The sequence below is a fragment of the Stegodyphus dumicola genome, chromosome 8, assembly GCF_044657685.1.
Source record: "Stegodyphus dumicola isolate Sdum_Otavi_A_Nest chromosome 8, ASM4465768v1".
Taxonomy (NCBI): Eukaryota; Metazoa; Arthropoda; class Arachnida; order Araneae; family Eresidae; genus Stegodyphus; species Stegodyphus dumicola.
The window spans coordinates 72,392,759-72,418,638 of NC_140775.1; the positions used below are offsets into that span (position 1 = coordinate 72,392,759).

The 25,880-nt window shown below is 33.8% G+C and overlaps 2 protein-coding genes across 5 annotated transcripts in view; one reads left to right on the forward strand and one right to left on the reverse strand.

Annotated features, from left to right (window-relative positions):
- The window catches only part of LOC118198406 (uncharacterized), a 36,144-nt gene extending 16,916 nt beyond the window's left edge, over nucleotides 1–19,228 (reverse strand). Inside the window, exons 1-2 of one of the 2 annotated variants that reach the window (XM_035370070.2) lie at nucleotides 17,915–19,228; nucleotides 3,282–3,414 (exon numbers count right to left, since the gene is read on the reverse strand). In XM_035370070.2, coding sequence (XP_035225961.1) covers nucleotides 3,331–3,414; nucleotides 17,915–18,913 — 1,083 coding nt within the window. In that variant the 5' untranslated portion in view covers nucleotides 18,914–19,228 and the 3' untranslated portion in view covers nucleotides 3,282–3,330. Of the gene's footprint in view, nucleotides 1–3,281; nucleotides 3,415–17,914 lie in introns of those variants that run through there. The other variant, XM_085821997.1, reaches the window with a different exon arrangement.
- A 340-nt stretch (nucleotides 19,229–19,568) lies between these two features.
- The window catches only part of CysRS (cysteine--tRNA ligase, cytoplasmic), a 103,172-nt gene continuing 96,860 nt past the window's right edge, over nucleotides 19,569–25,880 (forward strand). For 2 of the 3 annotated variants that reach the window (XM_085821998.1, XM_085822000.1), the window contains exon 1: nucleotides 19,569–19,651. The gene's annotated coding sequence lies outside the window, so the exon portion shown is untranslated. Of the gene's footprint in view, nucleotides 19,652–20,900; nucleotides 20,922–25,880 lie in introns of those variants that run through there. The other variant, XM_085821999.1, reaches the window with a different exon arrangement.

The following is a 25,880-nucleotide window of genomic DNA, read 5'->3' on the forward strand; positions in this document are numbered from 1 at the left end:
TCCCAGTCTGCCCTGTCCAGGATAAAACGAGGGACTCTCGACACGGGGTTTGCTCCTCTTCGTGCAAGAGACACAAAAATAGGATAATGATCGCTGTTGTACAGGTCATTTCCGACACTAAAAGTGCAAAATGGCAACAGAGATGGTGAACAGATGGCAAGATCGAGAGCGTGGAATGTCCTTGAAGGCTCATGGAAGTACGTATCTTGCCCATTATTTAGGAGACAAAGGCTATGATCTTCGATCATCTGCTCTATTTGTCTTCCTCGGCAATTTGTATCTTTACTTCCCCAGAGTGGACTATGGCCGTTAAAATCTCCTATTATGATAAAAGGCTCAGGCAGCTGCTCTATTAGATTATTTAAATCTTGCTGATAAATGTGCTCATTTGGAGGCAAATACAAAGAAACAAATGAAACAATAATATCAAAATTTATTTGAGTAGCGACAACTTGGAGGGATGTCGTCAAAGGAAGTACATTTGAGGGATAATCCAGTGAGGAGAGGAGACCTACACCTCCACTGGCACGCTCACCTGCAATGTTATCCTTCCTGACGAAAGAAAACCTCCGAAGTTTTGCATGGTGTTCGGGTTTCAAATTTGTTTCCTGTATTGCTAAGCACACAGGATGATACACATTTATTATAGATTTGATGTCAAGGAAATTTCGGTGGAAACCGCGACAGTTCCATGACATGAGGGTGGCCATTATGAATGGTTTTTGTTTTTTCTGTGCTGTTCTTTTGTTTTTCGTGGAAGTAGATGCCTGGGAACTTCTAGACCCTCTTCTACTTCCATAAAGTCTGAATCCGCAGATTCAGAAATCATCTCATCAAAAGAGCTATTGCTGTGACTTCTATTTTTATTGGATATTTTATGTGTAGAAGTTTTGGGCTTACTTTGAATAACTGTTTCTTTCTTTTGTACTATATGGGTTGCATTTTCTTTTTGCTTGTTGGATGTAGACGGATGGGTTTTATTTGCTATGGTCTGTGTGCCTATTGATGTTTGGGTGGCGACTGTACGAGATGATTTTACAGCACTGGCGTATGATGTATTTGGTCGAAGCTGTGTGCTCTGAACTAATCTTCTGGCTTCGGCATATGAGATGTTCCTCGTAAACTTTGCAGTCTGCACTTCTTTTTCCAATTTCCATTTTGGGCAGAGGCGTGAAAATGCTGGGTGCTCACCCTTGCAATTTATACAAAGAGGCGCAGCCGTACAATTTTCAGAATCGTGGCCAATCTGTGAGCATCGGGCGCATGTAAGGCTGCCACAACAAGACGTCTTAGAATGGCCGAAACGCTGGCATTGGAAACATCGCATAGGGTTTGGAATATAAGGTCTTACAGGAATATTTAGATATCCGGCCTTAATATTCTTAGGCAGATCAGGCGTGTTGAAGGTAAGGATCACGTGTTTCGTGTTTATCAACTTACCTTCTTTACGCATCTTGATCCGCCTTACACCGCAGACATTTTGTTCGGAGAGCTCAGAAGTGATCTCTTCTTCAGAAACATACAGAAGGTCGAATTCTGAGATTACACCCCGACAATAGTTGAGTGACTTATGTGGTGTTACAGTCACATTCGCTTGCCCAAGTTTAGTTATCTGAAGTAAAGAAGCAGACTGGGTGGCTGAGGTTGTATCAATAAGCAGGTCTCCGGAGCGGAGACGCTTTATATTTCTCGGCTCACCAATACAGGACTGGATGTATTTGTTTATTACGAAAGGAGACATCTTATGCATTTCGCCAGAAGGACTAGAGATGACTAGGAAACGGGGAATATTGTTATGATTTTTTTCATTTGTATCTGTACGTAATTTTTTTGCAGTAGACTTTTCAGAAGTAGGTTGAGTGAGTGGTTGAGTGAGTGGTTTAGCAGTAGACGTTTCAGAAATAGGTTGAATGACTGGTTTAACAGTAGATGTTTCAGAACTAGGTTGAGTGACTGGTTTAGGAGTAGAAGTTTCAGAACTAGGTTGAGTGACAGGAGTGATTTGAGTGACTTGAGTGACAGGATTGACTTGAGTGACTGGAGTTACCTCGAAATCTTTTATTAAGTAAATATGAGAAGCCATAGTGAAAGAATAAAGATTCGGGTCCGACGGCCCCGCCCACCACGGAGCCCAACAAGGGAACACAGATTCCTGTGTTAGGGCTAGCCGGACCTATACGCAAACTGAAGCCCCACAGTCGGCTTTCCCGAAAGCAGGTACTCCCGAGAGCTTGACCCCAAGCCACTGACACAAGGACTAGTGACCAGCCGATTGACACCCGTGAGGACGACTAAGGTGCCTCCCGTTTAGCTGAAGCAGAGGCCAAAGCAGTGTGTTGGGGACAGTACCTCGCCCCTCAACTACCAGGACCCTCCTTTCCAGCGACACGGGTCTCCACGCACGGCAAACACGTGGGCAGTTTTCTCCCCACTTGAAAACTAGAAACAAGGTCTGTTCCAGCCTCTCGTGACGAGCCCCAAACTCCGTAGAGAGAAACCACAAGGGAGAAGGGAAGGGAAAAAGATCCAGCCAAGAGGAGAGGAGACGGAAAAGAGGATAGATCACTGGGGCTCCAGGATCGTGACACCCGTCTCACCAAGAAGATGATCCCCTGAAGGGCTAGGGTACCTCGGGATTGCCACACCCGTACTCACAAAAGTGAGCCCCCTGAGGGATTTTGCAAAGAAAGAGATAATTCTTCAGTTATTGTTAATTATCTACTGTTTAACTGAATATGGAAACACATACAAAGGTCATCTGTCTAAGGGAAAGGATGCCTTCATGAAGGACTTTCTAAGAGGAACTGGCTCATATTTCTTAGAATGATTTACTGTCACAAACTTACATAAGATGACAGGATAAAATGTTGAGGAACTAACCAGTCATGATTTAATCGTATTACAGCTTATCTGTTTCCATTCACTGCTTGAGACAGCTAAGGTACTGGCAATTTCCTCACACTTAATAGTAGTACATCTTATTCATACAAAGACATAAATAATGTTGACTCGTTCTGCACAACTAATTTGTTGCCAAATAAGTGTCCTCTACACCCTGTGAGGAAGTATTTTTAAATATATATTCCTACACTTATAATATGGTTTCTTGACGTATATCAGACCTGTGTTTAAAATTTTATAAGGAGTTTTCAATCGCTCATACACACACTTCAATGAAGAATTATTTGTATGTCATATGACTGTAAGGAGAATACAAAAATCATAATACAAATTCATATTTTATCTAAAAAACTTGGTACAAAACTAAGAAAAATTTTTAATTATCCTTCACAAAATACATAAACGAATATTTTTTTTTAATTACTGCCTTTATAAATAGCTTCCCTTCCGAAATATTTTCTGAACATTTCCTTTCTCCCCATTCATTACTCTTCTGACGTTTTGAACATAACTCTAAATAATAATAATAATAATAATTAATAAATTAATAAGCAGAAAATGATGTCACATAAATCAAATTTATTAAAAGTTTATCAAAAAATTAGAATAATTTTATTGATAATTCTTAATTTTATTATATAACACTTCGGGTAAAATCCTTTTTGTTATAGCCACATCCATTTTCAAACACATTCTGTATTATTGTATCTAAATTAATACACTCGGTATTATTAATAGTAATAAATCTATGCACCTATAAAAATCGTTTGCCATTCTCAGAGCCATTCAACATGCAAATACCGTGAACCCTCTCTAAGGTGACAACTTAGTGTTCCAATTAACTCTGAACTTTTGTGGAGCTATTATCTTACAAAAGCAAACAATAAGTGATGGTGATTTTAAAACACACGATCATCAGTTTGCTTAATAGATATTTATTATATTCCAAGCTTTTGGAGTCTGCCAAGGAAAAATAATGAGGCAGAAATACTATATGTCAGTTTATTAAAATTGTTATGTAAATATAATCAGGAATATTAATTACAAAAATAAACAGTGAATGCTTTAGTACCCCCCCCCAAAAAAAAAAACCTTTCACAAATACTTTACATTCAGATTTTTAAAATATTCTAGCAAACCTTTTTAACAGCTGGTAATGTATATTTTAATTTTATAACAGTTATTTTAATTTCGTTCACCTTTCCTGTTTTTCCTAACTTTATAAGGTATTTCTCCCGCCTTCTTAGCATGATTTTGCAGTTTGCTGGTCTACACGCTGGACGCGTATTCCAGAGGTCTGTGGTTCGATTCCTGGCGTAGGAGTTGCTCATTTTTCACTTCCCCTGCTTAAAAAAAAGTCTCTACATTGGCGCCCAAACTAAAAGGGTGCCGGATGATGATTCTGCACACCCAGGATTTGGCGACTGGGTCTCCTAACAACCCCAGTCCCCCTTTAAAAGGGGGTATATAAGGTATTTCTCCTGCCTTCTTAGCATGCCTTTGTAGTGTAGTGGTCGCAAGCTGGGCGCGTATTCCAGAAGTCCGTGGTTCGATTCCCGATGAAGACGTTGCTCATTTTTCACTTCTCCTTTAAAATAAAATAAATAATAAGAAGAATAATAATAAAAAACTAATGTTTCTACAACTTCAGCTTACAACTCGGATTACCAGAATGATTTTTTAGTATCGCGTTAAATCCAGATGAGAAGAGAATAATATCTAAGTCAAGTTCAATTCATTTCGCCAAAGAGAATGATAGGATACCAAAGTAGCGCGCATTTGCCTTTGGGCTACGTCTCTCTAAGCTATTATTACTGTCGGCCGCATTACATACCTTTTGATAGTTCGCTGGATAATTTACTATTACGGGCGAACTAGTTTAGAATTGTGTTAGTTCTTATTTCTTACATTTTAAGTGGAGGTTTGCTGTACACCCTGAAGAAAGAAGGCTAGTAAATATCATCCATCCGTCTAACTACGGAAAAGGAGTCTGGGCCCACAAATCATGGAAAGATGGCTCTGACATAAAGGATCAATACTACATATACACGGATGGTTCAAAAGTTGACGGACAAGTAGGCTGTGGCATCATAATAACTACGAACAAGGAAATGCTGATAACATGGAAAGATCATATGGGACAGAATAATTCAATTTTCCAGGTTGAAGCAATTGCGATTTGCAAAGCTATGGAGTTAACAAGCCCCCCAGTAGGATCCACTATTATTATTCTTACAGACAGCCTGTCAGTCATATATGCCTTAGGAAATCCCAGACATCCTTCTTCTATCATAGCTGAGATTCAGGATATGCTGAAGGAGCGTTCGCCGACAACAAATACCCTCATATCTTGGATAAAGGCGCACGCCAGCATTCAAGGTAATGAGGAAGCCGACAGCCTAGCAAACAAAGCAGCTCACAGTATCGATGCTCAAAGCATTATTACCAAACTCCCATGGTCTCACCTTAAAAAAGTGACAAGGATATCAGCTCAGCACCAGTGGCAATGGGACACTATCGAACAAAAGCAGGAGGACCTATGAATACTACCATAAAGTTTTGCTCGATCGTCTCGAGTCATCCCCCACAAATTACAAGATTTGTGACGGGCATGGGCCTTTTCCCTCCTATTACTATGAGCGAGGAATTGCAAATACCAAAAGTTGTGTCTGTGGAGCCATGGGTAAACCCAGACCATTACTTGACCCAATGCCCTCTAACCGTGCAGTGGCATGTTCAGCTTCTGGAACAGGCAGTTTTTCATAAGCATTATCCGATCAAACAGCAAAATATGCAAGATAACGCAGAAATTGTAGAAACTGGGAAAATATTTGTGCAGTGCGGTACAGATTCCAGTCAATCTCTCTTCTCTCTCTCTTTTTTTAATGCAGATTTAGTAGAGTTCGGCATAGCCTAAGTACTGTATATATTATGAAACACGTATGTATTATGGCCAATGAAAATTATTATGAACTATGTAAGCATGTATTAAGTAACAGGCTCAATGTATTATGAACTTGTAAGCATATATTATGAACTAAGTAAGCATATATTATGAACTAAGTAAGCATATATTATGAACTATGTAAGCATACATATTATGAACTATGTAAGTATATATTATGAACTATGTAAGCATATATTATGATGCAGGATCAATGTATGCCCTTATGGGGCCCATAAAGTGTTGCCCCGGATAGTTGCGGAGCCTGGACTAGACCCGAATAGTCTAAGTAAGCCGCACGAGTGTTCAGACTCTGCTCTCAACTGTCAACTGTACGCCCTGAGAAAGGCACTGACTGTTAATCTTTATTTGAAATAAATAAAGGGTAATTAATTCTTTTGGGTTTCTATTTCTGTTTTTGGACTTAAGCGATTATTTGGTTAGCAGTTCACTAGGTTCCTTGACACTTAGTTTAATAGAATAAAAGTGCTATACAGCTGTCACTATAGAGCCAAAAGCAAAAATAGTTACTTTTTTAGTTACTAACAGCGCATTTTGGCAAATTTATCTTGATGAAGCATGTAATAAATTGTGTACATTCAAAACACCCTTTGGCAGATACAATGTTAAGATTACCATTTGACATATGTTCAGCCCCAAAAATTTGTGAAAAAAAAAAAAAGAAATTGTGAAAGGATATTGACTTTTCACTGAGCTCGCAGTTTATCAGTCTGCTCTTGAACTCATGCCTCCTAATTAAACTTTTTTTGATTTTTTAACTTTACTATTAAGCATCGCTTACGCCACATAAAATTCAACATTAAAACTATACAATTTTTAAAAGTGGCATGTTTTTAGAATTCTTGATAGAGTGTTAAGTGTTGCCATATATTTTTCGATTTTTTTAAAACTCTATTTAGTTTACCTCATAAATGTTAAGTTTTCTTAGCAAGATGACTTGCGCAATTTTATGTCTTCTTAACTTAATTGTTAAAAATAACTTCCTTAACGTACGTACGAAATTGCTGTAGCTAGGTTGGTAAGTGATGTCGCATCCTCATATAGCCCTAACCTTGCACCGTCAAATTTTGATTTATTTCGAAGTTTATTTTATACAGCATAAATTCCGAAAACCGGATATCTAATATCCGAAGTGATCCAAAATCCGGACCTTCAGAATCGGCAGAATCTCTCTCTCTCTCTCTTTTTTTTTTCCGTTTTGTTTTGGCTATGCTATAAACATGCACATTTTATATTTTCTCATAACGAAACAAACATGTGGAAAGACACGATTCTTAATTTCACATTAGTATTAAATAAAATACCACCATACTGAAGAAACAATCATTTATTAGCAAAAATCTATATGGCCAATAATGTGACTCGGTAGCCGCCTTTTTCTTGGCATAACATCTCATATCAAAGCATTTTACATTGAAATATCGTTGATTTTATATCTACTGATTAATTCATATTCCTAACGCTAATCTGGCGAATATTATTTACTTTTTTTTTTTGCTTTCATCAGTACATGACTATCAACACACCATAACTTGAGAACTGACTCACACAATGACGTCTAAATTTTTTTTTTTAAATATTAGTAACTGAATACCAAAGAGCATGGTAATCTTTTACGGTGACATTACCCTTGGTGATGATTGCAAACTTAAGCTAACTACACTGTGAAGTATTCAGGAAGAGAAATTTAACAAAATTTCTTTCCATATGCAAGAAATAGATTTTGTAAATAATATCATAGGCTTAAAGATTCTGCATTTTGAATTGAGAATAACAAATGTGCTATTCAAATGAGATTAGGACTGGCGCCAGAACTCGCGTGCTTGCACCTGGTAATAGAATTTAGGGAAGACAAAAATTTTTAGATTAGATTTAAGATAAGAACAGAGCAGCAAAATAAAGTAATGGCAAAATCTTTAAAGTTTAGGGAAGACATTGGGTAGCAGAATGAAGCTTCGAGTATCCCAATCCACAGGAATTGAGATAATTGGGTAGGGTTTCACACGTTTGTGAAACAAGCAAGTTTCAGGATGGTCGATGCTGGCGAGGTTCTGTGAAGCGAATCAACATCGGATTTGAACTTGTTTCGCTTTTTAATAATATCAGAAAGTCCGTTGGTCAAAAGTTTGAGACAATCACGTTTCAGCTTCTTAATCATGGTATTTGCAACAGCGAGATAATCACGAGCTTCCTTGATAATAGGAATAACTTGTACTGCAGCATCATAGTCCACAGGATTGCGTACACAAAAGGCATGACTAAAAGGCAAAAGTAATTCACATCCATAAATAAGTCCATTGGAGAGCGTTATTTTAGCAAGAAACACGAAGAATCCATCCTAAAAAATGCACAGTCTTGAGTCCGGTCGTATTGCACGCTCAATGAAGAAACTAATAACTTGCTGTACCACGTCGTCGTTACTAAGGTTAGCAACCAGGTTATGAAGAAGTCTTGATATCCGAACCTGGTCCTGAGCTTAGGTGTTTCACTTTCCATGTTATGCATATGCTTGATTAACTCCATAATTCCTTGATCTATCGGATCCTCAGGTGTTGCATTGGCTTCAGCAGTTTGAATGGCTTCACGTAAAACATCCAATTTGCCTAAATAATGGTCATAACGTGTTTCATGAAGAATCACATTCGCAGTTACTGTAGAGTAATCCAGGATAGTATGAGATAAAGCAGCCGAAGAGGCGACTCTCGCAGTTGAAGTATCGCCGAGCTGGTCATTCGAATTTTCATTGGCTGACATCGGCATAAAATCACTATGCCCCTTAAAAGCAGTTTCATTGAACATTATGCTCAGCGTTTTTGCACAGAAATGAAACAAATTTCCGAGTTATTGAATGTTATACAATAATCATGTATTGTAGACGTTCTTTGCTTTGGCGACAGATATTTCGCGCATGCGCAGCTGTTTCTTTGCCTTAGCCACCAACGCGGTCGCAGCCCATGTTTCTGACATGGAGCTTATAAGAGATAGACTAACCCAGTGGGCGGGGTGCACGTCCCCGACATGTCGGTAAGAAAGAGTAGGAACGATCTGGTTTACTTTAACACTGAAACCTATGGCGTTTGTATTACATAACTCTTCTTAATTATTAAATGTGATACGTTGTATAGTGATGAGATTATGAAAGCCACAGTTTTTTCTAAATAAGATTTAATATATCTCATTAAGGCACTTTTTACTGCATTTCGCACATTTTTTTCACGCGTAATTCTTGTTCAAACATCTTTACTTTGGTAGAACGGTAAATACTCTAAGCACAAAGTTTATGAACTTAATTTTGCGTAAAAATAAAGTAAAATTAAATAAGATTGATAGTACATGATGCTTTGAAATAAATAACGTAAAATTAAACAAGATCTGATAATTTTTTTAAAAAAATTAATCAACATTTTCAGGCAGTGATTTTCTAAACTATAATAACATTACAAAACGATCATATTTATTTGATTATATGATCATTAAATTATTAACATTAAAGTGGATTAGTTATTTTAATAATTCATAAATTTTGGAGCTTAAAATTTTCTGAGCATAATGAAGAGAAAGAAAAAAGATAAAATAAAACCTAGAAGCACTCAGATTTTATATTACACCCAAAAGGAACCTTTTTTTAAAGTTTTGTGTGTTACCTATATTTATTGAATATCATGTTCTTCGTCCGTAAACCACATACATTTGAAAACAGCATATCTTTTGAATTTCCGCACTGGAGATAAAACTGTTATCTTTCGTACAGTGCTTGCTCTGAACCATTGAGTTTGTTAATCAAAAATTCGTTAAAGTTTTACAAAATATGAAGTAGATTAAAACAAATTTGAAATTCGGCCGTCCAGATGCCCATGTTCGGGTGGAGGATTACATTATTCAAAATTTGATGGCTCTACTGTTGTTTTTGTCACAGTGCGAGAAATCTACATGCATTCATGCAGATTCTTCATTATTTATGGTTACAAATACTTAGTGTCAAATATTTAAATTACTTCCATGCACGTTTACTTCAACTGAAACATATACCAAATTCCTACAAACATAAAATTCACAAAATAACTATCATTGGTTGATCTTTGGATTATGGTAACTTGGCGATTTTTTGGCGAAAATTTGGTGACCAACTCTGCTACAGCAACCCTCTATTTTTTTTTCCGCCGCCATTTTGTCTTCACGAAGTAAAGACATGTTTCTTTTCTTTTTATTTACTCAACACTTTTTCCAAAAATCTACTAGCCGAATTACACTTATGCTAGAAATTTTATCAGTTGATCTTTACATTATGGAAACTTGGCGTTTTTTTGGCGAAAATTTGGCGACCAACTCTCCTACAGCAACCTTCTATTTTTTTTCCCGCCGCCATTTTGTCTTCACGAAGTAAAGACATGTTTCTTTTCTTTTTATCTACTGAACACTTCCTCCAACAATCTACTAGCCGAATTACACTTATGCTAGAAATTTTATCTAACAAAACTGCTTAATCATGACAAATATTCACTGCAAAATTGGGAAAAAGTGCACAATACCATACTCCTTACGCGTTTTTCAAAATAACACATACACATAAACCATGTACACGCCGACTTATTTTTACTTAAAAAAACATACCAGAATTGCACAAAAATGGCATTGCGCACACTCTTCACTATATCCATGTACACTGCATTTTTCTCATAAATTAGAAAAATTTCACGAAAATACATGACAATTTTCTCAATCTTTAAACCCGGTAAAAAGAACATACATGAAATTACCTGATCGCGAAAAAGTATTTACCCTTTCCAAATATGAACACTTCCACATATAAAATAAAAAAAATATCCAAAAACTTTTACCTCTAAATCATCTATTACATTATACACGTCACCAACGAATTCATACCGTAAGCATTACAAATACTTAGTATCAAATATTTAAATTATTTCCATGCACGTTTACTTCAACTTAATCGTGTACCAAATTCCTACAAACATAAAATTCACAAAAATAACTATAATTTAATTAAAATATCACTAAACCATGTACATATCGACTTATTTTTACTTAAAAAAACATCCCAGAATTGCACAAAAATGGCATTGCGCACACTCTTCACTATATCCATGTACACTGCTTTTTCCTCATAAATTAGAAAAATTTCACGAAAATACATGACAATTTTCTGAATCTTTAAACCCGGTAAAAAGAACATATATGAAATTACCTGATCGAGAAAAAGTATTTACCATTTCCAAATATGAACATTTCCACATATAAAATAAATAAAATATCCAAAAACTTTTACCTCTAAATCATCTATTACATTATACATGTCACCAACGAATTCCTACCGCAAGCATTACAAATACTTAGTATCAAATATTTAAATTATTTCCATGCACGTTTACTTCAACTTAAACGTTTACCAAATTCCTACAAACATAAAATTCACAAAATAACTATCATTTAATTAAAATATCACTAAACCATGTACACGCCGACTTATTTTTACTTAAAAAAACATCCCAGAATTGCACAAAAATGGCATTGCGCACACCCTTCACTATATCCATGTACACTGCTTTTTTCTCATAAATTAGAAACATTTCACGAAAATACATGACAATTTTCTCAATCTTTAAACCCGGTAAAAAGAACATATATGAAATTACCTGATCGCGAAAAAGTAATGAACATTTTCACATATAAAATAAATAAAATATCCAAAAACTTTTATCTCTAAATCATCTATTACATTATACACGTCAATAACGAATTCATACCGCAACTATTACAAATACTTATTGTCAGATATTTAAATTATTTCCATGCACATTTACTTCAACTAAAACGTTTACCAAATTCCTACAAACATAAAATTCACAAAATAGCTATCATTTAATTAAAATATGACTAAACCATGTACACATCAACTTATTTTTACTTAAAAAAACATCCCAGAATTGCACAAAAATGGCATTGCGCACACTCTTCACTATATCCATGTACACTGCTTTTTTCTCATAAATTAGAAAAATTTCACGAAAATACATGACAATTTGGTTGATCTTTACAATATGGTAACTGGTAGTTTGGTGACATTTTGGAGGCGATAAAGGTTACTACCTGGGACTTTGGTAATAATGTGAGCAGTACTCAGTTCCGATTACACATTATTTTGTGTGAGGGAAATGAGAGATCATGGCATATGTCATGTGATATTAATGGACGAATTACGGTTCTTTAATCGGAAAAGGGGGGAAATCGGGAAAAAATCTGGAAATTTTGTATTTGGCTTTATTCTGTGTTGTGTGAAACAGTGTTCGTGAATTTTTGGATCCTATGGCCATAACTAAAGTGAATTCGAAATGGGTATTTATGTATGTATTAATTTAATGTATGTGCTCATTTATATTTTAAGTAGTGTTTTTGAATTTAATTATATTTTAATTAAATGATAGTTATTTTGTGAATTTTATGTTTGTAGGAATTTGGTATACGTTTTAGTTGAAGTAAACGTGCATGGAAATAATTTAAATATCTGACACTAAGTATTTGTAATGGTTGCGGTATGAATTCGTTGGTGACGTGTATAATGTAATAGGTGATTTAGAAGTAAATTTTTTGGATATTTTATTTATTTTATATGTGGAAATGTTCATATTTGGAAAGGGTAAATACTTTTTCGCGATCAGGTAATTTCATATATGTTCTTTTTATCGGGTTTAAAGATTGAGAAAATTGTCATGTATTTTCGTGAAATTTTTCTAATTTATAAGAAAAAAGCAGTGTACATGGATATAGTGAAGAGTGTGCGCAATGCCATTTTTGTGCAATTCTGGGATGTTTTTTTAAGTAAAAATAAGTCGGCGTGTACATGGTTTATCTGTATGAGTTATTTTGAAAAACGCGTAAGGAGTATGGTATTGTGCACTTTTTCCCAATTTTCCAGTGAATATTTGTCATGATTAAGAAGTTTTGTTAGATAAAATTTCTAGCATAAGTGTAATTCGGCTAGTAGATTGTTGAAAGAAGTGTTCAGTAGATAAAAAGAAAAGAAACATGTCTTTACTTCGTGAAGACAAAATGGCGGCGGGAAAAAAAAATTGAGGGTTGCTGTAGGAGAGTTGGTCGCCAAATTTTCGCCAAAAAAATGCCAAGTTACCATAATGTAAAGATCAACCGACAATTTTCTCAATCTTTAAACCCGGTAAAAAGAACATATATGAAATTACCTGATCGCGAAAATGTAATGAACCTTTCCACATATAAAATAAATAAAATATCCAAAACCTTTTACCTCTAAATCATCTATTACATTATACATGTCACCAACGAATTCATACCGCAAGCATTACAAATACTTAGTGTCAGATATTTAAATTATTTCCATGCACGTTTACTTCAACTAAAACGTATACCAAATTCCTACAAACATAAAATTCACAAAATAACTATCATTTAATTAAAATATAATTAAATTCAAAAACACTACTTTAAATATAAATGAGCACATACATTAAATTAATACATACATAAATACCCATTTCGAATTCACTTTAGTTATGGCCATGGGATCCAAAAATTCACGAACACTGTTTCACACAACACGGAATAAAGCCAAATACAAAATTTCCAGATTTTTTCCCGATTTCTCCCCTTTTCCGATTAAAGAACCGTAATTCGTCCATTAATATCACATAACATATCCCATGATCTCTCATTTCCCTCACACAAAATAATGCGTAATCGGAACTGAGTACTGCTCACATTATTACCAAAGTGCCAGGTAGTAACCTTTATCGCCTCCAAAATGTTGCCAAACTACCAGTTACCATATTGTAAAGATCAACCGAAAAATTTCATGAAAATGCATGACAATTTTCTGAATCTTTAAACCCGGTAAAAAGAACATATATGAAATTACCTGATCGCGAAAAAGTATATACCCTTTCCAAATATGAACATTTCCACGTATAAAATAAATAAAATATCCAAAAACTTTTACCTCTAAATTATCTATTATATTATAAATGTCACCAACGAATTCCTACCGCAAACATTACAAATACTTAGTGTCAAATATTTAAATTATTTCCATGCACATTTACTTCAACTTAAACGTATACCAAATTCCTACAAACATAAAATTCACAAAATAAATATCATTTAATTAAAATATCACTAAACCATGTACACGTCGACTTATTTTTACTTAAAAAAACATCCCAGAATTGCACAAAAATGGCATTGCGTACACTCTTCACTATATCCATGTACACTGCTTTTTTCACATAAATTAGAAAAATTTCACGAAAATGCATGAAAATACTCAACGTATTCTACTCAAACGTATTCCAAAATACTACAAACATATAACTCACAAAATCACGATCATTAAACTAAAATATAATTAAATTAAAAAACACTACTTAAAATATAAATAAGCACATACATTAAATTAATAAAAATTAGATTACAATCCTAATTACTTTAAACTAAATCATTGGAAATAAGGAGTCCTTACATTTAGAAGAATGCATAAAAATAATATCCTCAAATGATTAAAAATATTAACTTACCTAATCTTCAGAATCTTCATTACGTGGCACGCACACTTCCACTATTTCACACAACACACAATGAAGCTTAATACAAAATAATATAGTACTATAGTTTTCCAAATTCCCCCCCCTTTTCCGATTAAAGAACTCTAATTCATCCATTAATGTCACATGACATATCTCATGATCTCTCATTTCCCTCACACAAAATAATGCGTAATCGGAACTAAGTACTTTTCACATTATTACCAAAGTCCTAGGTAGTAACCTTTATCGCCTCCAAAATGTCGCCAAACTACCAGTTACCATATTCCAAAGATCAGCCGAAAGAACAACATTGTGTCTGGCATAAATTTAATTGCAACTATATAGATTTCGAGGACGAACAGGTTCAAGTCCCTCTTCATCAGGAGAAAATTTTTTATGTAAATACGGTCGCAGCTGCTACCTTCTTTGCATATTTTAAAAAAATTTTATATTGGTATAAATATGGTCGTGATTCTACTCTTCTTCGCAGAATATTTTTGCTTCCGATGAAGAGGGGCCTGTATCTGTTTCCTTTCCGCCCTCGAAATCCAGTGGCGTAGGTAAGGTGAGGGAAGGAGGGACAGCTGTCCCCGGGCGCCACTGCATCCAGGAGTCGCAGAATAGATTTTATGAAATTTTAGAATTAACCTTAGTACACAGAAAAGGGCACAAAATCTTCAGTTGTTCCCGGGCGTTGAAAACCCTAGCTACATTTCTCTCAAAATCGATAAAGTTTCAATTTAATCTTTGCCAAAGACAAGGTTATTCTTTTGCCTAATTTTATGTTATGTTGTTTGGATTTAGGCAAAGCAAAAAAAGCCTAAAGGAGGATGGATACCTTCGCGGAGGACCTTTTAAGGGAAATAAGCTTATATTTACGTTATACATGAAGTAAACTACGAAAACTTGCATGCCATTCACTGGGATTATAAACTTTATCGAACGACCAGTGTTCAGTGATATTAACCCTTGGCTGCTGAGGGGCTGTCAGGTTAAGTAAAAAATGAAAAAAATTGGGGGAAAAAAAAAAAAAGGAAAATCGCAAAGCAACGCTGCATTGCCAAATATTGCCATGACGTTACATTTTTAACTACGTTTGTATAGCAGTTCATTAACTAATTATTTTAACCGCTATTTATTTTTATATGAATAGATTCACATACATTTTTAGCTCAAAGGGGCGTTAACGCGGAAGAGCTATTAGTCTCGCAATGGCATTTTGCAGTCACTAAAAGCATTGAATCACTTCCTATTGTTGCCACCAAATATTATCATCTATTTTTGAAAAGAAATTAGATAATGAAGAATCTGCATAAAAGTATATATGTTTCACGCATTGTGAAAAAATAACGGTACCTAGAACCATCAAGTTTTGAATAACATAGTCCTCCACCCGAAGATAAGCACCTGGAAGCCCGAATTTTGAATTTGTTTTATTATCTATTTCTCATTTTGTAAAATTTTAACGAATTTTTGATTAAAAAACTCAATGATTTTAAAGACAGCAGTGGCAACACTGTAAGGAATAAAACATTATCTGCAGCACGCGAGATTTTTTATTGGAGATTCTAAAGATATGTTGGTTTTAAATATTTTTAGCCCCAATGCTCTAGAACCAGTTTTCAAAACGTGTATTTGTGTGTGAATGTGAATAAAAAAAAAAAAAAATGGCCCCTTTGGTTATAATATAAAATATCCGAATTTTTAGTCCTACTGGGCAATTTGCCCAGAACGACTATTAATTTCGTTTTGATATTTTGCGCTGATTCACTACAAGCGTTGTTTCATTTTTCAAATTGTTGCCACTGAATATTATCATCCTGTATTATATTTAAAGACATCAAATAATGAAGAATGTGCGTAAATGTATGCATGTTTCTCGCATTGTAATAATGCAGCAGTGAGAAAGACATCAAATTTTGACTAATGTAATCTTCCACTGATTATGGTGCTGGAATTTGTTTTATTATCAATTTCATATTTTGTAACACTTTTTTGAACAAATTCTTGATTAAGAAACTCAACAATTTCAAAGTAAGCAATAGCGAAAAAAAAAAAAAACACTCCGGCACGCGAGACTATATCGGAAATTCTAACGGTATGCTCATTTTAAAATTATTTTGCGATATTGCTGGTGAATTGAATTTTATGGTTTAAGTGCAAAGTTCATGTATTTAATAAATAAAGGTAACACACAAAATGTAAAAAAAAAAAAAAAAAAAAAAAAAAAAAAGAGAGCCCTTTGAGCATAATTTAAAATCTGAAAGCTATCAGATTTTGTAAGTTTTTTTTTTTTTTTAAACAAATTCGTAGTCAAAGAGTTAAGCTAAACAATTATTATTAATCTGCAATATTCTTTCTTTTTAATTGGGTTATTTCCCCTTTCCACTTAAAAAATAGTAACTGCTTATTAATCGCTCTAAATGCATCATCTGCAAATTAATTCACTTGGAATGTGAACGATATAAACATAAATGTACATAACGTTAACAATGTGTATTCGTATAAATGTGTGGTGTTATGTAGTACATTGAAATATCAGATAATAACAATACAATATACAAGTAAAACTAACACAATTAGACTGAACATATCAGTGCCAGATGTGTCGTAAATTTATCATTACTGAGCTATGTTATATTGTAGCATTTATTAGCACCACTTGTTATATTGTAGCACATGGCACCACAACCGTGAAGTTTAGTCGTAGCGCAAGTGGTTAATACACTGTATCAGCATTTCCTTACTTCTATCATGCACAGCCACTAAAAATAATCTCCCGAACCCTCTTGCAACCACGTCTCTCATTGCAACAAAGGCCATTTCAAAACACACACGGCACAAACCAACGAGCAATTAAAACATTCCAGCAAAAGAGTATTATTCAATGTCAAAAGGGTTGCCATACAACAAGCAATTGCACCAAAAACCAGCGCAGAACACATATCACCACATTTGGTGATCTTAAGGTGCATATAAGAATACAGCCCTCATTACTACTCTTCTAATTTTGGCGACTTGCTGAGATGGCCACTTTAACATGAAAGTACCATGCTATTAGATGACCTCCAAAAGTTTAGGTGTAATGGACCCCTACTTCTTAATCTATAACTGCTGGCAGCAGTTAAATTTGGACAAGTTGCAATTTATACATGAGTTTTTTAACAGTATAGAATGTTAGTGCCACCTGTCTTCTAACTGCTCAGTAGTCAACTACATTCCCTTGGAATTTCCCTCATACTTTTTCTTAAGGAAAATAGAAAATTATCACCACATTTTTCAAAAATAATTGAATTAAATATGAAGTATTCCCATATTTGTTTCACAATTAAGTATATAAATATTCACATTTTTCAGGGGAATATATATATATATATATATATATATATATATACATGGTATATATACAAATATATATATGGTAGTACAAAACGTTCATACATGATAAACTTTAAGAACACACTAATTTACTTACTTTTGACAAACTCCCATCAATTCCACTAACAATCATGGTCTTTTCTCCTGATAATAATTTAGTTTCAGATACTCCAACAGGTCCAAAGCGATTGACACGCACAGTTCTTCGATTGCATGGTGGTTCTCTTAAATCAAATACAGTTAAACCTGCTGTGTCAACACCACAGAAAAGCATCTTGCCAGAATCATTAAATTCAATAGATCGAACATTACCTGGTAGACGTGCTTTGTATGTAAATCTGTCATCATCAAATATGTAACAACCTTGTTCTGTTCCTGTTGCAAAAAGTTCTCCATGGGCATTACCTGCACAGCTCAAAATATCACGTTTTGATATATACTGGCGTCCATAAGTGTAAGAATCATTGGTAAAATTACACAAAACGGTACTACCTTCCATTACTGATCTTTCATTGAAACGATTCCCTACATAAAGAACACAATTTTGTTGCCTAAAACGTGCATCGCACATATCTCTAACTCGAGTTAATGCAAAAAATGGACCAACTTTCCCAACGCTTTTAACTATTGGTGGAATCTTGTCAGAATTTTCATACTTTGAACTAAATTCAAAAGTTAATCTATATATTATAGCATCGTAATGATCACCTTTCCAAAGACCTATAATGCTTTTTCCATCACGTGAACCTCTTATAAACTCACAGTCGGTAATATGCGTACTAGAATTTGATGTGAAGAAAAAATTCGTTAAGGATAATTCTCTAGCTTTCATAGTCGATAAATCTGAAATAAAATTTGAACTACTTGCAGCACCTTTCTCTCTACTGGATAAAAGTCGCAATACATTTTTTGATTCAGAAGATACTGGAGACGAACTTTTTGCTACTTTCAGACTGCTACATGGTTGGGTTTCTTCTCGCTTTCTTTTTATTCCAATACGAACAGATTTGAAATCAGTCATTGTCGATGCATCACAACGCATTGGGTCAAATTTTGTTAGAAATAAAACTGGCATCTCACCTACATTTGGTTCCATGTCATACTACAAAGATTATTTTATAAATGTGCAAATGAAAATTTCATCTTTATACACAACATATAGTTTTGTAAACAAACTTGTGAAAAAATATGCGTCTTATACAAACTAACATTTTTAAACACTAGTAAATTGTCTTTTCAACGTTGATAACTGATATAAGATTGAGTTTTGCAATTTAATATGTCATATCCGGAATAATAACACAACGAAATATAATAACTTTTTCCTCACTCAATTCAAAACGCCACACTCTGACAACGAAAACATACGTATAAATATCAGTGTTCCATCCAGTTTGTTATCTTCCTTCTTTAAGTCTTTCTGTCCGCAGGAAGAGAAATTAAGCATAATCATGAAAGAGAGAAAAATATTTCGAAATATTTGATATAATATTGAAAAGTAGAAGACAAAAATGATCTAAAAGGTCAAAATCGAGCTATAAAAAGAAATTTTTGTTTTATCTAAAAATATTTAAATTATATCACTACCATATAACATTAAAAATATAAAAAAGATGGCTAACAAATATTTAAAAAATATGAAAATACTATGCGCAGAATCTGTTATTTAGAAGTAAGCTTTTTATTCATTTTTATAAAATTTCGTTTACTCTTTTTATGCTTTTGTTTTGATCTGTGCAAAAAGATTTAACAACTGCAAAACGGGATATATGTCTATTTGTCGATTTTTGTTTCGTGTGTTTGTGAAACTTTTGTATAATTGAAAAATTTAAAGGTAGTGTATTGAAATTTCTGTGTTCATTTTTAGGATTCCAGACGTCAGAGTACATTCAGATTTTCAGTTTGCTATTATATAAATAAGTTGTGAATGTTCCTTTATAGACTTTTTTTTCCTTTTGCACTTTATTTTGCTGTGCGGCCTTTTGAGAGCAAGAACACATTTGTGTGCGAGCCGATCTTTAAAAATTTTTAAGCATTATAAATATTGCGAGTATTGTTGCGCAGAATTGTATCTATGTGGTTAAAGATTCACTAAAATGTATTAGTGCTTAAACTGCAGTCAGCCGAACATATGTTAAAATAAAAAAGTTATATTTACAAGAATTAAGTTAAGCTTCAAAAATGTTTTAGGTTGCAGAATCATGTACAGTTTGAAAATGAGTATTCAGTCATTTTTATATCTCTCACTTGCAGTATGAATGTTTTATTCTGACGTAATTATTGCATCATATGCACTTGATGTGTTTCGATATCTTTGTAAAGGATTAAATTATATTTTGCCTAACAACAGATATAATTTTATTATATCTGTTGTTAGTTTGCATTAATGATTCAATTAGTACATTCCAGCCAGTATTGGTGCAGTTTCTGCTGAGCCGGTTTAGGGTCCCTGCAACATTTGCAGTTGTGAGGTGCTCCGAGTTTGAGAGGGTCCGTTTCCATGTATAAATATTAATAAAACTCGACTGAACTTCTAAATGAAACAATACTTTTGTAATTTAAATTTTTGAAATTTTAAAATATACTGAAACTACAGCTTAGTGATTAAAAAATAACACAGTAAAAATCAGAGCTGCAATTCTTGGTTGATCTTTACAATATGGTAACTGGTAGTTTGGCGACATTTTGGAGGCGATAAAGGTTACTACCTGGGACTTTGGTAATAATGTGAGCAGTACTCAGTTCCGATTACGCATTATTTTGTGTGAGGGAAATGAGAGATCATGGGATATGTCATGTGATATTAATGGACGAATTACGGTTCTTTAATCGGAAAAGGGGGGAAATCGGGAAAAAATGTGGAAATTTTGTATTTGGCTTTATTCTGTGTTGTGTGAAACAGTGTTGTTTAATTTTTGGATCCCATTGCCCTAACTAAAGTGAATTCGAAATGGGTATTTAGGCATTGTGATAAAGAGAAGTTTGCTTTTTATTTAGCGGAGGAAGTATGGAGGAAAAATTCGCAGAAAAAATCTTTCAATAATTTTATTGAATGAATTAGAAAAGTGTATCCGCCACGTAATTAAGATTCTGAAGAAGATTAGGTAAGTTAGTATTTTTAATTATTTGAGGATATTATTTTTATGCATTGTTCTAAATGTAAGGTGGAAAGGAATTTGGTATTATTGGGAAAATTGTTATTAGCAATGATTTAGTTTAAAGTAATTAGGATTGTAAGGTAATTTTTATTAATTTAATGTATGTGCTCATTTATATTTTAAGTAGTGTTTTTGAATTTAATTATATTTTAATGAAATGATAGTTATTTTGTGAATTTTATGTTTGTAGGAATTTGGTATACGTTTAAGTTTAAATAAACGTGCATGGAAATAATTTAAATATTTGATACTAAGTATTTGTAATGCTTGCAGTATGAATTCGTTGGTGACGTGTATAATGTAATAGATAATTTAGAGGTAAAAGTTTTTGGATATTTTATTTATTTTATATGTGGAAATGTTCATATTTGTAAAGGGTAAATACTTTTTCGCGATCAGGTAATTTCATATATGTTCTTTTTACCGTGTTTAAAGATTGAGAAAATTGTCATATATTTTCGTGAAATTTTTCTAATTTATGAGAAAAAAGCAGTGTACATGGATATAGTGAAGAGTGTGCGCAATGCCATTTTTGTGCAATTCTGGGATGTTTTTTTAAGTAAAAATAAGTCGGCGTGTACATGGTTTATGTGTATGTGTTATTTTGAAAAACGCGTAAGGAGTATGGTATTGTGCACTTTTTCCCAATTTTGCAGTGAATATTTGTCATGATTTTTTGTTTGATAAAATTTCTAGCATAAGTGTAATTCGGCTAGTAGATTGTTGGAAGAAGTATTCAGTAGATAAAAAGAAAAGAAACATGTCTTTACTTCGTGAAGACAAAATGGCGGCAGGGGAAAAAAAATAGAGGGTTGCTGTAGGAGAGTTGGTTGCCAAATCTTCGCCAAGTTACCATAATGTAAAAATCAACGCAATTCTTTTGTCAGAATGTTTAGAATTTTATGATCGATTGATGTTGCACCACTGCCTACTGACCGAACTATTTGAAATTTACATTTAAGTATCTTCCTTTAGAATCAGTGGTTCAACAACGTAATCTTATTCATAAGGGTATATTTGTTTTGCTTTAAACACAAACTTACTCATTGGTTGGAATGATGTGAAATTTTGGTGTACGAGGGCTATCCAGAAAGTAGATTACGTTTTGGAATAAAAAAATAAACAAAGTATAGGAAACAAATTTTATTATATACAGATGAAAGCCACACTCAAATACTACTTTTCTACATAGTCACCATACAAATTAAGGCATTTATCGAGCTTGGAAATTCCTTCGTCGAAAAATTCGGCCGCCTGCGCCTTCAACCACTTCGTTACCTCTTCTTGCCTTCCATCTTGCACAAAACTTGTGGTAACCAAGCTTTTCGCTGATGATTTCGTGCAACAAACTTCGCGAAATTTGTGGAAAACTCAAAGAAAGTTCCGTTATTGTGAAATTTCGCTTTTCACGGACTTTAGCATCGACTTTTTCGAGAAGTTCGGCGGTCACTATGCTGGGTCTCCCACTTCGATCTTCGTCGTGAACATTGGTTCGGCCATTTTGAAATCTTATGACCCACTGACGTACTCCACCTTCAGTGATAATGTTGTCCCCATACACTTCACGAAGCTGCCGATAGATTTCTATCGGTTTACAGTTTTTTGCAGTCAGAAACCTTATTACTGAGCGCACCTCGCAGCTCGCGGGATTTTCAATTAACGCAGACATTTCAAACCGTCACAGTATCTGAACGGAGCACAGCACGAACCTCTCACTAGCACGGCTAGATGCAGACTGAGCTGCGCAACGCTCTGACCCCAAGATGGCCGCGCTAGCCCCGCCCCTAGCGGACACAGACGGAAACGTAATCTACTTCCTGGATGGCCCTCGTATATTTTTTTGAAGGTTTTTGAAAAATCATCTGTAAACAGGTAACTGGCAGAAATTTGTTACATTACACTTTATTGTTGAATATATATATATATTGTTTTTATTACTCTACTCTTTTGTGCTGCTACAAAAAAGTATAACAGTTACTATTCTTATATTACTTATAGGCTTGAAATTTTTAGTGTTCCATTTTTGGAACATTAGGTAAAACCAATGCTACAGGAACTTATATATTTAACTTTCATATGGTTGTAATTGAAGTCATTTTTACAGTCACAGGATGTTCAGAAAACTGTTACATGAGCTCACTGACCTGTTAAAAACAGATTACAGCATAGCCTTAGATTAAGCAATAGATTAAGCAAATGCCTTAGTCATACAACCACATGGAAATGATATAGTGCCTGTTTCAAGATAATGGAACAATAACCTGCCTGGTTCTTTGCTGCATGCATTTGCTTATCTTGTTCAGGGTGATTATTTTGATGTCAACCTTACCAGAGGATCCTTTATATTTCTCTAAATTGGATTATTCTGCAGATGGGGCTGAATCTGTTTCTGCTGCTATGCAACAACCATCTTGAACAAAGAAAAGAAAACCAAAAATTATTTGCAAATGGAAAAAAAGTGGATATAAATGCCTAACCTATATCAGGAAGAGTTACATAGTTGCAAATTCTTGAAGATAGACTTGTAAAATTTTATCTGAATTGTGATACCATTAAACTCATTGTTACATATTCAAATTCAAATGCGGCAAGTTAGAATGTAAATCTTAGCTTTACAAACTTTCAATTGAGATGTTTCCTGGGGTTATTTTTCTAGTGTTGTAACTATGTCTCAGTTCCTAGATGGCATACATTCTTGGAACAATGAATTGATTCACACAATGTCCTTGTTAGTAGTGCTGCAAGTCGTGACTGCTTTCAAGCAATATTTTAAAATCTGTGCAGGCAATGCAAATTTAGAACCATATGACATGTTTACTTAGTTACAACCTCTTATAAACAAAGTAAATGAGTGATGTACGAATTTTATTCCAGACGAAGCATATTTCAGCATTGATGAATCCACAGTTTCTTACTTTGGTTGATACAGATGCAAACAGTTTATAACAGGGAAATTAAAAAATGTAGTTTGAAATTATAGGTGTGCATTATGCACTGGAATATGTGGTGCATTCATAAACATAAGTATATTTTCAACACTTCTCGCAATATATTTTTTAGGGTTTAATTTCATGCATTTTTCATAACTGATATGCCATATATAACAACATAGATCAAGATTTTGCAACTGCAATGTTCATGGCAATGCCACATTACTGGTTAGCCTGGTGCAGATTTTATATTGATGCTGTGTTTCTGTGCAAATTGTTTTTTGGCATTTATGGTGATGCGACTTTTCTTCCAGAAATTACAATAAGTAATGTTACACAAGTGGGAAGCAATTTATAAAATTAATTCCTCTGTTAGAATCTATTTGGAACAGCACTGTAATTGGTGATATTTAATTTCTTATTAGTAATATTTAGTTTCTTTTGAATTTTATTGAAAATTGAAAAGCTACTTTACTACCACTAGAAAGATAAAGTTTAATTGTGGCTTTTGGAATATCTAGTTTTGGCTTTAGAGCATTCTTGAATTTTGTCATGTAGCTCTTGGGCCCCAGCTCTAGTGTTTTAAAACATTGTCTGCGTTCAAACCATTACCCATTCGAATAAAAGAAAACAATTTGCATATGTCACAAAATAATTTTCAGAGATGTTTTGCGACCTTGATTGCTCGCAGTGGTTTGACAGGTAAAAGGAAAATGTGCTTTGCAGTAAAATCTAAGGAATTACTTTCTTGAGATATATATTAAACATCTGAAAAATTTACTTTATAGTGATGAAATATAGGGAGCTGTCATGGTTCAAGTGAACAATTTACAAAATTTGTCTTTAATTATAAAGATATTAATATTAAATTAATTTTTAATCTTTTGTTGTTGTTCTTTGTTTGTTTATCTATTCTAAGAAAAATACATGTTTTGAGTGTTATCAGGCTTTGATCTGGTATAATTTTAAGTTAATAAAGCAATTCGTCAGAAAGGCATACGATTAGACACTATAGTAAAACTTATAAATGCAATATTACCTATTTTTGAAGAGTTCTGATTGAAAATTTTTATTATTACATACAAGTTTAAGTTCTGCTATATTTAATAAATATATATTATTTGTCTTTCTTAATATACGAATATGATATTTAATAAATGCAATGAAGGAAATATTTATGTTGGTTTTGTTTTTTCAACTTCTTTGAGTTACCTGATTAAAACATGCTTTAGCTTAGGGGTTGGCCAGCAGGCTTGCAATTTCATAATCTACCTTGTTATGAAGTCTTGTGCAATGACATTTTAATTTCTTTTTTCTTTGATTTTATATGCAAACTCTCGAAATCAGTAGCATGAGTGCGCATCTATTGTTACAATATACTATAGGCACTTGCACACACATGCTTATACTAGAGATCAATCTAAATTGAGAGCACTAGATATTCTAAAAAGCATGTGCATTCACTGAAGAATATAATCCTATCATTTCTAGTAGCTTTAATATGGAAATTAAATTATGGCAAATGAATATTGAGATAAAAGACATCAGAAAAGGGAGCCTAGGGAAAGAGCATTTCACCTTTAAATTTTTATTTGGAAATGAAACTGTATTCATGTCAAATGTTTGATGGCCAGTAGGAACAAATTTCATTTTGGATAAAATAATAGTTTTTTAATTGTAGTTTTATTGTTTTTTTTTTTTTTTTTTTTTTTTTTTTTTTTATTTATACCCCAAAAGGATGTTTCCCTCTCCCTTATTGTTTCTTGCAAACAGTAAGGGCACTGCAAAAGATAGTCACATCCCTGTCTGCATGGTTCACTTAAAGTGACTTTTTTGGTCCAGAGTTTTTGCCCATCCTTGCCTTAGTGATTTGCTGTGAGCATTTTGCTAAAATATTTGAGCTGCTATATTGCAAATCTCAAGTCTATTAATCTGAGGATGAATATTTCTCCTCTGCAATTGAGAAATCATCCCC